Source organism: Nyctereutes procyonoides, unplaced genomic scaffold, assembly GCF_905146905.1.
Source record: "Nyctereutes procyonoides isolate TBG_1078 unplaced genomic scaffold, NYPRO_anot_genome, whole genome shotgun sequence".
Lineage (NCBI taxonomy): Eukaryota > Metazoa > Chordata > Mammalia > Carnivora > Canidae > Nyctereutes > Nyctereutes procyonoides.
Window position 1 is genome coordinate 24,843,752 of NW_026575037.1, and position 14,911 is coordinate 24,858,662.

At 36.4% G+C, this 14,911-nt stretch overlaps 1 protein-coding gene across 7 annotated transcripts in view; it reads left to right on the top strand.

Moving 5' to 3' along the window:
- Positions 1-14,911, top strand: part of CAMSAP2 (calmodulin regulated spectrin associated protein family member 2) — a 115,011-nt gene that overhangs the window by 19,289 nt on the left and 80,811 nt on the right. For all 7 annotated transcript variants that reach the window (XM_055319158.1, XM_055319160.1, XM_055319159.1 and 4 more), the window contains exon 2: positions 3,287-3,546. In XM_055319158.1, coding sequence (XP_055175133.1) covers positions 3,287-3,546 — 260 coding nt within the window. The remainder of the gene's footprint in view (positions 1-3,286; positions 3,547-14,911) is intronic.

The following is a 14,911-nucleotide window of genomic DNA, read 5'->3' on the forward strand; positions in this document are numbered from 1 at the left end:
AGTCATTTTTTTATTGTTACAGGAAATAAAAATCCATTAGGCCTACATTTTACAATAATTATCTTACAATCAACTAATTTCTCTTAATAGAGTTCTACTAAATAACTTCTGTAGTTCCTATGATACTAAATTTACCAACACCTTATTCTGTAGTTTATACCTGTGCTTATATATCATGCTGAGGCAGCTGTTCAGTTTAAGGCTGGCTCACTACTGGTTAAGGTAGCTATGAAAGAAGAAAGGTGTTTTCATTTATTAAATGAGGATGAGGGATCCCTGGGTGGCGCAGCGGTTTGGCGCCTGCCTTTGGCCCAGGGCGCGATCCTGGAGACCCTGGATCGAATCCCATGTCGGGCTCCCGGTGCATGGAGCCTGCTTCTCCCTCTGCCTGTGTCTTTGCCTCTCTCTCCCTCTCTGTGTGACTATCATAAATAAATAAAAAATTAAAAAAAAATAAATGAGGATGATATTTTTAGATGTCTCCAAAGTCCCAAATTGATATATCTACTCTTGACCTCTTTCCAGAGTCCTATATCCCCAGCTGCTTTTTGATATTTTTGCTGTCATTTCTAATCAGCGTTTATCTAAAACTGAGTTTATGATCTTGCTTCCACAGTTAGTGCTTCCTCTGATTTTCTTTTTTCTATTAATGTTACCACTATTTCCCAGGTAACCCAGGCCTAATAGTCTCTGCCATCTGTACCCCCTTCTTTTGCTTTAGTCCTGGCTCTTTTGGGTTTGTTAGTTCTTCTACTTCTTGGTTTTCACAACTGTTTTTCAACTTCGTTTCCTTATTTTTATAATCTATGTCTGATTTTTACCATTGTCAGTATTGAAGACCAAATTAATTGTCCCCAAACATCATTCTTTATTTTTTTAAAAAAAGATTTTATTATTTGAGGGAGAGAGAACAAGCAGGGGGGCTGGCAGAGGGACAAACAGATTTCCCTGCTGAGCAGGGCTGTATCCCAGGACCCCGAGATAATGACTTGAGCGGAAGTCAGGTGCTTAACGAACTGAGCCACCCAGGCGCCCCCAAACCTCATTCTTACTGTGTCACTCTTCTCCTTTTAAACAGTAAGCAATTCCTTGCTATTGTGTAAAGCCTTCATGTTTGGAAGAGATACTACTTTTGTCTTATCTCCAACCTCCCATTCTAGCTTTCCTGCCTTTATTACTCTTAACCTACAGGAACCCTTTTCTCCACCCAAATTGTTTAGTTTGGTGTCTCTTCACATCTTCTCTTCCTTTCTCTCTCCCCGCTCTCCCCTTCTGTTTAGAGACTTTTTTTTTTGACTCAACAAATTCTGACCATTCTTCCGATCCTTTTTCTTTAGGATAAAATCTTGCCAGCCCACTGTGATGTTGATTGCTTTGAAGTCTAAGCACCTAATTATTCATTAAGAACAGTTGTTCATTTAGACTTAAATTCTTTCATTTGGTGCCTAATCATTCATTATTTCTGAGTTGCTTATTTGTCTGTCTAGTCTTTTTGTAGATTATTGGCTCCTTGAAGGTGGGGATTATTTCTAATTCTGTGAATTTCCCCAGAACCATGATGGTACATAAAATGAACATGAAATCATTAATATTGTATGATGAAAACATATTTTTTGAAGATTTCTTTATCTTAGAGAAGAGGGCATGTGCACACACGCATCAGGGAGGTGGGGCAGAGGGAGCGACTCTTTGAGCAGACTCCCGCTAAGCATGGAGCTCACTCTCACAACCCATGAGATTGTGACCTGAGCTGAAAGAAGAGTTAGCCCACTGAGCCAACCAGGCACCCCTGATGAAAATATTTTTCTAAATACTAAGAGCTATTCAAAAACTTTAGGGTGAAAATTGCTACAGAGTATATTAATACTTTGTGAATACATTTTAAAAATGCTCATTTTGGGGATCCCTGGGTGGCGCAGCGGTTTGGCGCCTGCCTTTGGCCCAGGGCGCGATCCTGGAGACCCGGGATCGAATCCCACGTCGGGCTCCCAGTGCATGGAGCCTGCTTCTCCCTCTGCCTGTGTCTCTGCCTCTCTCTCTCTCTCTGTGTGACTATGATAAATAAAATAAAAATTAAAAAAAATGCTCATTTTGATTAGTACTTGGGGATATTTTACGATTATATTAAAGCTGCCTATTCAGAAGACTCCTAAAATTAGCGATGGGGGATGTCTGGCCTCTAGACCTCACGTTCCAAACAGAAGGCAGGCAAGGGACTGGCTAGGTGTGACGCCAGAGCTATCAGGATCTACGGTTGTAGCTCCATGTTAACCTGTAACTTCGATGGCTACCTTTCCTTTTGGAAGACAAAACCTCATTCTTGTCTTGGCTTTGATTAAGAGTACAGCACCCAGGTAGGAAGTGGGAGGAAGAGGAAGAAATACAAGGTAGAAAAGACAAGAAAACTTGTAAAACAGTGAGAAGTGGGGATCCCTGGGTGGCTCAGTGGTTTAGTGCCTGCCTTCAGCCTAGGGTGTGATCCTGGAGTGCCGGGATCGAGCCCAACATTGGGTTCCCTGCATGGAGCCTGCTTCTCCCTCTGCCTGTATCTCTGCCTTTTCTCTGTGTCTCTCATGAGTAAATAAATAAAATCTCTCTTAAAAAAAAAAAGTGAGAAGTGTTTTGTTTATTATGCTTTTTTAATAATCTGGCTGCCATCAGATGCAAAAGCAGCTCCTAAAGGTTGATTTAGAAGTAGACATTGGGAGAGTGGGACTTGATGTTCTTCAAGGGAAATGGCTAGCAGAAAAGAAACTCTGAAATTTTTAGTTTCCTTCTCATGTCCTGTTTGTAAACTCTATGTTTCCATTTAATGTGTCTGTTGGGTGTCCAAGAGGGCTTCTTGGGGGTAGAATGGGGAGTAGTGAGTGGTAAGGTGGAGATAACACTGATTTACTAGGTTAAGGGATTTTTAAGAGTAGTTCTCCCCTAAACTGTAGCTGTAACTGCCCCTAAATACCTTCAGCAGGCTAAGCAGGAAGGACGAGAGACCAGAGACCCTGAGAAAGGGACAGAATAAGTTAGGCAGTCTCTGTTTTGCAAGTGCTTAGCTGTACAACTTTGGGCAAATGATTTTATGCTGTCAGTTGGAAAGGCCTAGCGTTTCCCTGCAGTATCTGTTACAGTGCATTTCCTGGTTGACTGCTTGAATGTGAGGAAATGTACTGAAATTAGTTTTTGGGAGTTACTGTTATTTTGAAAAGGAATCTTCTGTGACATAATAACTATTCAATAAATTGTGTTTCTTTTATAAACATAAGAATTTTTTTGCCTTTCATCTTTATAGAAAATGTGCCAGAGGAGCTTCGAGAACCATTTTATACCGATCAGTATGACCAGGAACACATCAAACCACCTGTTGTTAATTTGCTTCTATCAGCTGAACTGTACTGTCGTGCTGGGAGTCTCATTCTCAAGAGTGATGCTGCAAAACCCCTTTTGGGCCATGATGCTGTAATCCAGGCTTTAGCACAGAAAGGTCTTTATGTCACTGACCAGGAAAAACTGGTAACTGAACGAGATCTCCACAAGAAGCCCATACAGATGGTGAGTCTTTATATATCCAGGATTACTTTGTTTGAAGTGCATACCTTTGAATGTGAATTGTATTATAAAACAGAGGGAAATATGTTTTGAAATTGGATTGTCATCTCTGCCTAGAGTTTAAAGACTGTGTCGTTTTCTTTAAAACCTTGTTTCCACAAAAAGGAAGATTTTGATAAACTATTTTGGAATGTATGGTACCATTCTGATACCCAGGAGAAACAATTACGTTCTTTCTAGCTACTTTAAAGTGATTTTTTATTTAATTTAAAAATTTGTTTTTCTCATCATAGAAAGTGTATTGATTTTATTCTCATTAGGAAAGATACGAGATTTCTAAGTGTTTATTTACATGCTTGAATGACCTCTTGGTAAATTTCTACATATCATATATTTTAATTTAATAACTACTAATTCATTCTTGTGAATGAAGGGCTCTAAACTGGCCTATGACAAGCATGCAGGAGCTTTGTCATGATAGTTTCTGGCGATAAACCCAAAGTTTAGGATCATCGTATGCTGCTTCAGTCTGGTGTACTCCTTTGGCTTAACTTCACAAAACGCTAAGTGTCATCAAGAATGTATTAGAAGGAAAAACAGATCTGCACATTTGATTAATTCATGCTCTTATATGAGACTAGTTGTAGAAGGGGAAAGATACATGTAGAAGAATATATTGAGAATACACAAAATTATAAAGTTGAAGGGTGAATAAAAATTAGTTTAACACATCTAGTACTAAATGAGGTAATGACCTACTTTCTACCTATTTTCCTTCTTTAAAAAATATTTTGTTATGAGGAGTAGGGAATAATGTCTCAAGAAAAATTTATTTAATTAATTTATAGATTTATATTAAGGATAGCTAAGAATGTTTATTATCAGATAAGAGATTTTTAGCTTTCACTGATGGCTTTAAATTCAACTATGGTTACCCTTTGATTTTTGTATGTCTGCTTTGGGTACATATCGTATATGTAAACAGTTTGCCAGCACCAGGGTTGAGCAGAATTCTACATAGGTGTTCTAGCAGTATCTCACATTCAACCTTTCTAGAATCACTGTGATTGTATGCTCCCATTATGATTATTTCCTCTTCTATTATTTCAAGGCCAAATAGATCGTTACAAAGCACATCAATGACTTTGTGAATTTGTGTTGCTTTCAAATATGGTTAGATCTGTTAGGTAACCTATTATTATCTCTTTTAGATTCTCTTGAATAAGAAAGAAACAAACTTGACATTTTCTGGATTATTTGCCTAGTGCAGTTTGGTGCATGTAAAGATAAAATATGAAGATATTTTAATAATTAAAAAGTGAGGGGTTTGGAAGAGTGCTAGTTACATTGGTATTTCTTTTGCACTGTATTTGATCTTGGTGATAGCTGTGAATACATTTAAATTTGATAAATCCCATGCTTTAAGTGATACAGAATTGCTCTTTATCTGGTTCTAACTTCTGTTGGTTTTTAAAACATTCATGTTTGACTACATCATCTTGACCCTTTGCAGTGTCACATTTATTGACATGTATTTTAAGTGTATACTTTAAGCTTTTGTTACAGTTGGATTTAAAGCTTCTCAATTGCTGTGAAATTTTGATTGGTGATGTCATAATATATTACTACTTTTCTAAAACCTATGTGAGAAAATTTATCAGAGTACTGTTAAAAACTTTGTTCCTTAAGAAACTGTTTTGTTTGGTTTTAGAGTAATAAGAGTAATAAATTTCAGTTTTCTTCTTTGGCTTTTTGGGAAGTATAATGAAAAATAGTGTGTTTAATTACACTGAATATATTGACTCCCAATCCCACGCCTTGCTTTCATCTTTAAATTATCTTCATACTTTTGGGATCTTTATTTTTATATGCCTTACAGCCTTTTGGAAAAGTTGCATTGTGATAGGACAGTTATCAACTTAAATATAAGGCAGGTTTGACTAAACAGATTTTATTAATTTTGAGGTAGGTACAGATTGGGAGGAATGCCTTTTTTGTAATGTGAACACATGTTGGAGAACGTATGCTTTTTTTTTATCACACAGCTTTTACAGAGATTTTTGAGAGTACAGCCTTTAAAATATTTTCTTCTATATTTACATCAATGAGAAGATATTTTAGACATTGTGCTTTAAAGCCAGTTAATAATTATAATGTATTAAAGTTCATTCAGCACATAATCAATATCTGTAGGATTGAGAAGGGATTATAGTTAGGATCTGCCTATTGAATATTAAAAATGTAAGTAAAAGACAAATGCAAACAAAATACAGTCACAGTGCTATACATACTGTTCTGAGAACTAACCTTAGTGCGTGCTTGAAATCAGCATTAAGTGTATGATTGAATGGGTTACTAGAGAAGAGTTGTATACATTAAAATCACAGGGGAACATCTTTCAATCAGAAGTATGCTGAGCGCAAATCACCTTATCTATCAAATTATTTGTCAAAATAATACTGGTATCTAGGGTGATGTGAAAATTGAAGGACTGGTAGCAAATGGAGTCAGATACTAAAAAACATAGAGTACAGAGAAGATTTCAAACTTTGTTCCGTAGCAAAATGAATTTGCATGTATATTGCATTTAATATCAGCAGGTTAGGCTGGGGGAATTGCTGAGTATCATAAAAATCTTAAATTCATAGAATTTTATAGCCAGGAGGAGCTTTTAGAAATCAGAAACCAGTGTGTATAAAACTTTCCAGTGATGAGGAACCTGGGAAACGTGAGTACCTGGGAACTTTGAATAGACTCCCCCCGGGTCTTCTTACTAGAAGAAGATTCTAGAAGAGGGGTCTGGATGTGTATTTTTTTTCAAAAAAGATTTTATTTATTTATTTATTTATTCGAGACATAGAGAGGGAGAGAGAGAGGCAGAGACACAGGCAGAGGGAGAAGCAGTTTCCATGCAGGAGCCCGATGTGGGACCTGATCCTGGGTCTCCAGGATCAGGCCCTGGGTGAAGGCGACGCTAAACCGCTGAGCCATCTGGGCTGCCCTGGATGTGTATTTTTAAACAGGTATTCTGGGTGATTTTTATGATCAAGAATGTATGGGAAATTTGGTCTAATGCAGAGTCATTTTATATGTGTGATACTTAGAATTTAGAGAGGTTAAGTGATTTGTTAAGGTAGAAGTATAAATGCACTAGCAAAACAAAAGTTAGAATCTGAATGAGCTAGAATACTTTCTCATTTACAGTGCTCTTAAGCAAATTTATGCACTTAAATATTTGAAGTCACGTTTACTTAACTGTCTTAAACCGTAGTCTGGTTACGAATCAAACTCTTGGTTATGAATCAGCTTTCTAATCATATATGGGATATAAGAGTTGATATTTGTAAAAGTCAGTTATTTAAATATGTGTATATATGTGTGTGTGTATAGGAATATAGTATGTGTGGTATTAAATAATGAGATTGATTTTCATATGATTGCAAAAGAACGTTTTTTTTTTTTTTTTTTTAAATTTTTATTTATTTATGATAGTCACACAGAATGAGAGAGAGAGGCAGAGACACAGGCAGAGGGAGAAGCAGGCTCCATGCACCGGGAGCCCGACGTGGGATTTGATCCCGGGTCTCCAGGATCGTGCCCTGGGCCAAAGGCAGGCGCCAAACCGCTGCGCCACCCAGGGATCCCAAAAGAACGTTTTAAATTAAATCTTGTTTGGGACAATCATTATAAACAAAAATTTATTTATTTATTTATTTTTAATTTTTATTTATGATAGTCAACATAGGGAGAGAGAGGCAGAGACCTAGGCAGAGGGAGAAGCAGGCTCCATGCACCGGGAGCCCGACATGGGATTTGATCCAGGGTCTCCAGGATCACGCCCTGGGCCAAAGGCAGGCGCCAAACCGATGCGCCACCCAGGGATCCCCAAAAATTTATTTTGATGTGCTTGCTTTTAATGACTACCAAAAAGAGATTGAATATCCTGTTTCTTTAATGGAAATTAAAGTGGACTGTTAGGTCATTTGAATCATAAAATGTTCTCTTATGAAGTATCAGTATATTACTATAATGGATGATGTTTTTGGGTATTCAGAAAATATAAGCTAGAAAGTTGTTGGATTTGTGCTTGCTAGCTAGTAAACTGCTTTGTTGTAATGGAAGGCCAGTGAAGCTGTGGTTAAGACAGAAAGATGACGGAAATATTTTTTTACTTTGAAGAAGGATATTTGTATATGTAAAGGAGTGTTACTTCATTTTATCATATTTCGTGGTCTGCATTCAGCTGACCATTAACACCTCCCCTTGAATGACATTGAGCTTAGGATGAAGAAGAAGCCTGCAGAAAAACACTAATTAGTGTGAAATGGGTGCTCTAAATGTAAGTTTAAGCAACAGGGGATCAAGAAGTAGATATGATGATTCCTGCTAGGGCAGATCATGGATGGACAGAATGGGACAGAATGACTAAGAGGGTTTCAGTGGGTAGGAAAAGGGATGAGGTGAGAATGGTAAACAGGTTGAAGGAGTTCTTTGACTCAAGTTTGAACTGTGAGAGTAGGTTATGTATTACAAGTGACAGTGTTGACTACATGGAGGCATAAAAGTGAGATGAGGCTAAAAAATAGGTTAAGGTTAGATCATGAAGAGGCTATGAGCTGAAGTTAAGGATTTTTAAACTTTTTCTTGGGTTACAAGATCATGGAATAAGTTTTTATTATTTTCTTTGGTCTTTATTGGTGGTACTGCTCATGGTGGTGGTGCTTTGTTAATTTGTTTTTTCCTTGCCTGCAGTAAACAAATAAAACATTACAAAATACTGGGAAACACTTTGTGATCTCTTACACTGTCATCTTAGTGTAAAATACACCAGTTATTAGTTCTCAGATCTTTCTGATTTGCTTACATCTATCTGTGTACTTTTTCACTTCTCATACTCTCTAGTGGCTCTTTTTATTTAGTTGGCTGTGCTATGTGGAGTGATTGCACTTTATATATTGTATCTCACATAATTTAATTCTTAGGACAACCCTAACAGGAAAATATATTGTCTCTGTTCCACCAATGAGGAATGAGAGTTTGAGAACCTAAGTAAAGTCACAGAGCAATCCTAGTAAACTAGTAAAGGCAGGATTCAGACCATCTCCACTTTAACTACAAATCCCATGTTCTAGGAGTGTCTGGCTGGCTCATTTGGTAGGGCATGCAACTATTTTATTTTATTTTATTATTTTTTATTTTATTATTTAGAGAGAGCAGGAGGGAGAGGAAGAGAGAATCTGAGGCCGACTGTGCTGAGCACAGAACCTGACGCAGGGCTCAATCTGATAATCACAAAATCATGACCTGAGCTGAAACCAAGAGTTCGATGTTTAACTGACTGAACCGCCCAGGAGCCCCGAGCATGTGACTCTTGATCTCAGGGTTGTAAGTTTGAGACCCATGGTGGTTGTAGAGATTACTTAAAAATAAAATCTTAAAAAACGAAACCCATGTTAACCATTACGTTTTTGTTTTTTTTTTGTTTTTTGTTTTTTGTTTTTTTTTTTTTTGTCTTTGAGTAATAGGAAGGTAATTGAACTAGGATAATAGGAGAAAGTAGGAAGTGGAGAGGTAGAAGGAAGTAGAAGGGGTATGCTACCAAGAAATCTGCCTGGTGGTTTAAAATCTTGGTAGTTTGTCCATGCTTCTTTTCAAAGTAATTTACCCATTATGTGCCTGTCTTGAAGGTTATGTTAATTTTGTGTACTAGGGAATAACTGTAGCCTTTGACTTGTTTGACTTTTCATGGATGATGGGACAGAGTTATGATAGAGCCTGTCTGGGTGGATGTGAGTTTCTTGATTTTAAGAATGTGCAAGGTAATTCCCTTGTCACCATTATTTTTGCTGGATATATGACTGGTGTTGAGGACAGAGAAGCTGATCTCAGGAACATTGTGTTGTTCCTTTTTTTTTTTTTTTTTTTTTGTCTTACTGCCTGCTCTTCTCCAACATATTGGTCCTGTTTGGCAGCTGTTCTTACGGATTTCCATGGTGCCATCATCTGTTGGAAATCTGTGTAATTTACTCATGTGGAAGCTTTAAAAAATTTTGCTCCTACTTCAGAAAATTAAAAATTGCACGTCAAAGGAGGAGGATTATATAAATGTAAACATTACATTCATGGATATTAATTTCTAGTTACCTTTATATAATAATGACTTGCAAAGTTAAGAACAGAACTTGTCTGTAAAAATTATTATTTTAAATTCCCATAGATACTGTTAAAGAGGGTTTTTAAAATTCACCCACAGTGCTGGATCTCAGTTTTTTCTTTCCCACTAATCATGTACCTAATTTGGGTTCCGTTATTTCCAGGTAACATATACACCTTAGTTACCAATTCATGTTATCTTTTGATATTTTACAACCATGTTTATTATATTCCTGTGTTCAGTGTTTATTTGTAATAATTTATTTAGAACTCCAGATTTACTTTCTCATAGGAATAACTTGATGACGGGTGTTTATTTTGCCAGATGGTCTCACAACCCTTTATATTTATGATAAAACCAAAGTCAGGCCTTTTATTAACTTATTTAGTTTATTGGAGCTTCTGCTATGTACTGTATATTATCTATTGTGATTATAAAGAGTTTCTATCCTTCAGGGTCTTGCTTTTTACTGGCGATAGTAGAAAAGTAACTGAACTATAATACATATATTTTAGGAGTACAGAGGCACCAAACTTGGTCCTACTCTTATATTGAATTTTGAAGGAATTTACCAGGTAGGCAAAGAAGGACATGTTATAATGTAGTGTATGTGGAAGTATAACAGGATGTTAAAAGGGAGTGTGAGAGCATCATGATATGCTTACAGAAAAGCAAGAAGTTTGGTTGTAGCTTTAGAATTAGGCACATGTTAGGAAATGAGGAGAAAAGAGAGCAGAGAGTTAGATGGGGACAGAGCATGAATGACCTTTGATGTCATGCCAAGCGTGTATTTACCCTGGAAATGATAGGGAGCCACCTAGAATAGGGTTTTAAACCAGAGAGGATACCATCAGATTTGTGTTACAGAAAGTCACTCTGGTGGTATTATGAAAGAGATAGCACTGAGGAGGCTGTTAAAATAGCCAGGGACCTGAACTAAAAGCAGAGGTCGTTGAGATGCAGAAGAGGGTTTGATTGGGAGGATTTCTGAGGTGATTTTTGACTCCTCAGAGCTGGGAAATGGAGGAGCTAGAATAGGACTGGCAAAAAAAATTTCATCCTTTATGCTAAATCTGATTAATAGGTGGTTAACTGCTAGAAGTTGGGAAAAGATAGCTTTTTGCTGTTCTTCTCAGAGATTCAGGGTCTAGATGTTAGCCTCCCCATCCTCTGTTATTCCTGGTGTTTTTGAACCCTGATATTTTTAGCTAATAATGATAAAAACCAAAAAAAAACCCAAAAACCCAGAAGTAAAGGGATAGCTTTATAGTTTTAAAATCTTCAGCTACTATTCCTAAATCTCTTATTTTTGATGGGAAAGATAAAGATGACTCTGTCTTGTCCTAAGGTTCTCTTTTCTTCTTAGTACCTGTTGGAAAAAAAGTGTATAAAAGTAAAAGTGAGTGTGTGTACAGAGAAATGAAATAAAATTAATATGTATTTTGTTAGAATAGCTTATGTTCTTACATATTTACCACAAAGATGGATGGGAATTCATTGATATAATAAACTTATTCAGTTCTACTTTGTACACTAGGTTAGGCATTGGTGATAAAGTAGATAATTTCTGCCCTAAAGATGCTTTTGTAAGACATTAGGGATTATGTGGAATTCAAAGAGTTGCAATGTGGAGACTTGTCTAGACTTGTGAGAATGAAGTGAGGAATAAGCAGAGTTGAGCATACTTGACAAATGTTGGTTGTTAATGCAATATGTGAGAGAGGTGTTAGTATTCCTGTTGTATAGGTGAGGAAACCGACACCCCCAAAGGTGCATTAATTTGCCCAAGGCCAAATAGGTGATAAAACATGATGGTAGGATTTAAACTTGAATCTGCTGTCTCCAAAGCCATGCTTATCCCATTTACACCAGATGGCCTTCAAAAAATCCAGCCAAGCAAGCAAATAGGAAAAAAAGTGAGATCGTATATGGAATCTAAATAAACAAAAACCAAGCTCATAGATACAGAGGACAGATTGGTGGTTGCCAGAGGGCAGCAGGTTGGGTGTGAGCAAAAGGGGTGAAAAGAGGTCAAAAGATACAAACTTAGAGTTAAAAGTAAGTCATGGGGATGTAATGGTGACTACAGTTAATTATACTATAATGCATATTTGAAACTTGCTAAGATAGTAAATTTGAAAGTTCTCATAAGAAAAATTCTGTAACTATGTATGGTGATGGATGTTAACTTATTGTGATCATTTCACAATATATACAAATACTGAGTCATGTTATATATCTGAAACTAATTTGTCAATTATACTTCAGTTAAAAAAAAACGGTTTCATTGTTGCTTAATTTATTAATTTAAAAAAAATTTTGCTTAATAGTTTATGCTTTTTTTTTTTTGTTAACACCCAGAAAAGATAAATAGGGCAGTTATCATCATCTCTGCCCTATTTCAAGTGAGAAATAACTTATGGATGGATTTATTTAATAGATACTTATTTAAGTTCCCTCTGACAGTTATAGAAAGAGGCAGTGAACAGATCATGATCAAATAGCTAGTTAGTGACAGAGCAGAGGCAGTTCCCAGGTCTTCCTGACTCTGAACCCAGTGCTTATTTTACATTCTGCTGCCATCCTTTTTTCTGTTCTTGTGCATTTTAATCTGCATTGCTTCTGGGGAGACCCATAGGGAATGTCAGCATGAAATAGGATGTCACACAGAGAGTGTGCCTCAATGGAGGGGAATTCCAAGAACAGAAATAGCAAGGAACAAAGGGAATTGTTTTGGTCACTGACTAATGGGCCTGACTTAGTCTGTTCACGCTGCTGTAACAAAATACCTCAGATTGAGCAATTTATAAATAAATTTATTTTTTCACAGTTTTGGAAGCTAGAAAGTCCAAGATCAAGGATCAGCATGGTTGGGTTCTGATGAAAACCTCCTTCTGGGTTGTAGACTACCAGTTTCTCATTATCTCCTCACATGGTAGAAAGGGCAGGGATTTCTCTGGAGCCTCTTTTATAGAGCATTAATCCCATTCATGAGGGCAGAGCCCTCATGACCTAATCATATGTCAGAGGCCCTGTCTCCTGATACCATTGCTTTGGGCTTTAGAATTCCAGCATATGAATTTTGGGGGAACACAAACATCCAGACCATAGCAGGTACTCTTTTCTTATGTAGGGAATGTATCTCCTCTAGTTACCACAATATATAAAGGTGTAAATTTTAAGAAATAGAGTGATTCACTTTGCAAAATAGTATTTTTATTTAAAGATATTTTAGGATTTTCACAACACTGGTTTAAAAAATAGGACTTTAAGTTTTTAAGAACATGTGAAATGAAAAATGTTTATTATAATGTTCAGTGTCTATTCCTTATATTGAAAAATTGTTCTTACATAAAATCCAGGTTCCTTTCTGTCTGTTGAAAACATTTTTACTTGATTTCACTCTGTTGAACTCAGTTTTTGTTCAACAAAAACTGCATGTATTTAAGGTGTACAACTTGATGTTTTAGTGTCGTATTCATTGTATATATTTATATATTGAACCAGGTATTAGGTCTCGTTTAGTCAGGGCTCAATAAATGATTTGTTAATTTCTGGCCACAAAGATCTGATGTTTTAGACAGATTGAGATAGTGGACAATTTCCTATTTCCCCAGAGACCATGTGTATGCATCTTTCCCTGCTCCTGGCCATTGCTGATTTATCTAAGAGTCAAGATACCTGGTGAATGGTGGGCTGATTGGATTGTTTACTGAGAATCTGAAAACCCAGATGGAGGGAGAATCACAGCACAGTGATAGTAGTGGTTGGAGCCACCCCATCCTACAGAGGTGGTGCCCTAGGCGAAGACTGTGAACTCGCACTGCTGAGGTCCCCAGCGCTCCTCAGTTTCTGTCCTCCCTGAGCTTAGTGGTTTAGCTCTTCCAGTGCCCTCTCAATAAGTCCCAGTTTTTGTTTAAATTAGCATAGTTAATTTAACATTTATATTCTGTTGCTTGTATTAAAAAGAATTGTAGCTAAACATTAAATAAAGAAGAAGCCATCCATTGACTTTTTGTTTTCCAAGTCAAGGACACATTTTAGCAATAAAGTTTTAGAGCTGAAAGACCCTGGCAATCATTTGGTCTGGAGTTCTGAAATCCTTTTGACTGTGACTCACAGAAGTACCTTTTACTGCAAATGTATTTACCACACCTAGTTTGCTTAGTTACACATCTTAGTTACACATCTATTACAGAAGCAAAAATATTTGTGCTTTTAACTTGATTTTTGTTCTATTCTAGCTGGAAAAAAATATTATTATATTATAACTAACTGAATTGACTTCATGTATGACCCATGGATGGATTATAAACCCACATTAAAAACCAATTTAGTTAAATTGCTTTATTTTCTAGAAAAGAGCAGTAAATGACAGTGTTGGTATTGAAAACTAAATACTACACCCATGCTTTTCTTAAAAATATTTTTTAGGGCAGCCCTGGTGGCATAGCGGATTAGTGCCGCCTGCAGCCCCGGGGTGTGATCCTGGAGACCTGGGATCGAGTCCCATGTTGGTCTCCCTGCATGGAGCCTGCTTGTGTCTCTGCCTCTCTCTCTCTCTGTGTCTGTCATGAATAAATAAATAAAATCTTTTAAAAATAAATAAATAAATAAACAAACAAACAAATAAATAAAATAAAAATATTCTTTAATATGCAATTACCAGTAGCTTCTGTTTTAATGAGAAGAGAGTTTGTATGTGGACTTGCCTCCTTAAGATTTATGTTCTCTAATCTCAGTGGTATACTGCTGTCCAATTAGTTTTACTGAAATGGGACTTTGATATCTATCTTATGTCCCAATTCAAAAAATTTCAGTCATTTTATTTGACTTGAAATGTAGTATGCACTACAGTTTCAGGTGCAATTTCTTTTTCTTTAATTCAGCTTTTCACAGTTAGCATCTAAAGATGATGGAAAAAGTTGCTTCAAACTTTGTCTATAAACCAGATAATTTACTTTTCCAAATTTTTTTATTGAGGTATAATTGATAAATAGTATTAGTTTCAATTGTACAGCATAATGATGATATTTGTATATATTGTGAAATAACCATAGTAAGACTAGTTAATGTGTCATCATATATAATTACCAAATTTTCTTTTTCTTGTGATGAGGGCTTTTAAGATTTACTCTCTTAGAACTTTTAAATAATTCAGTACAGTACTACTAACTATAGTCACCGTGCTGCACATTACATCCTCATGATTTA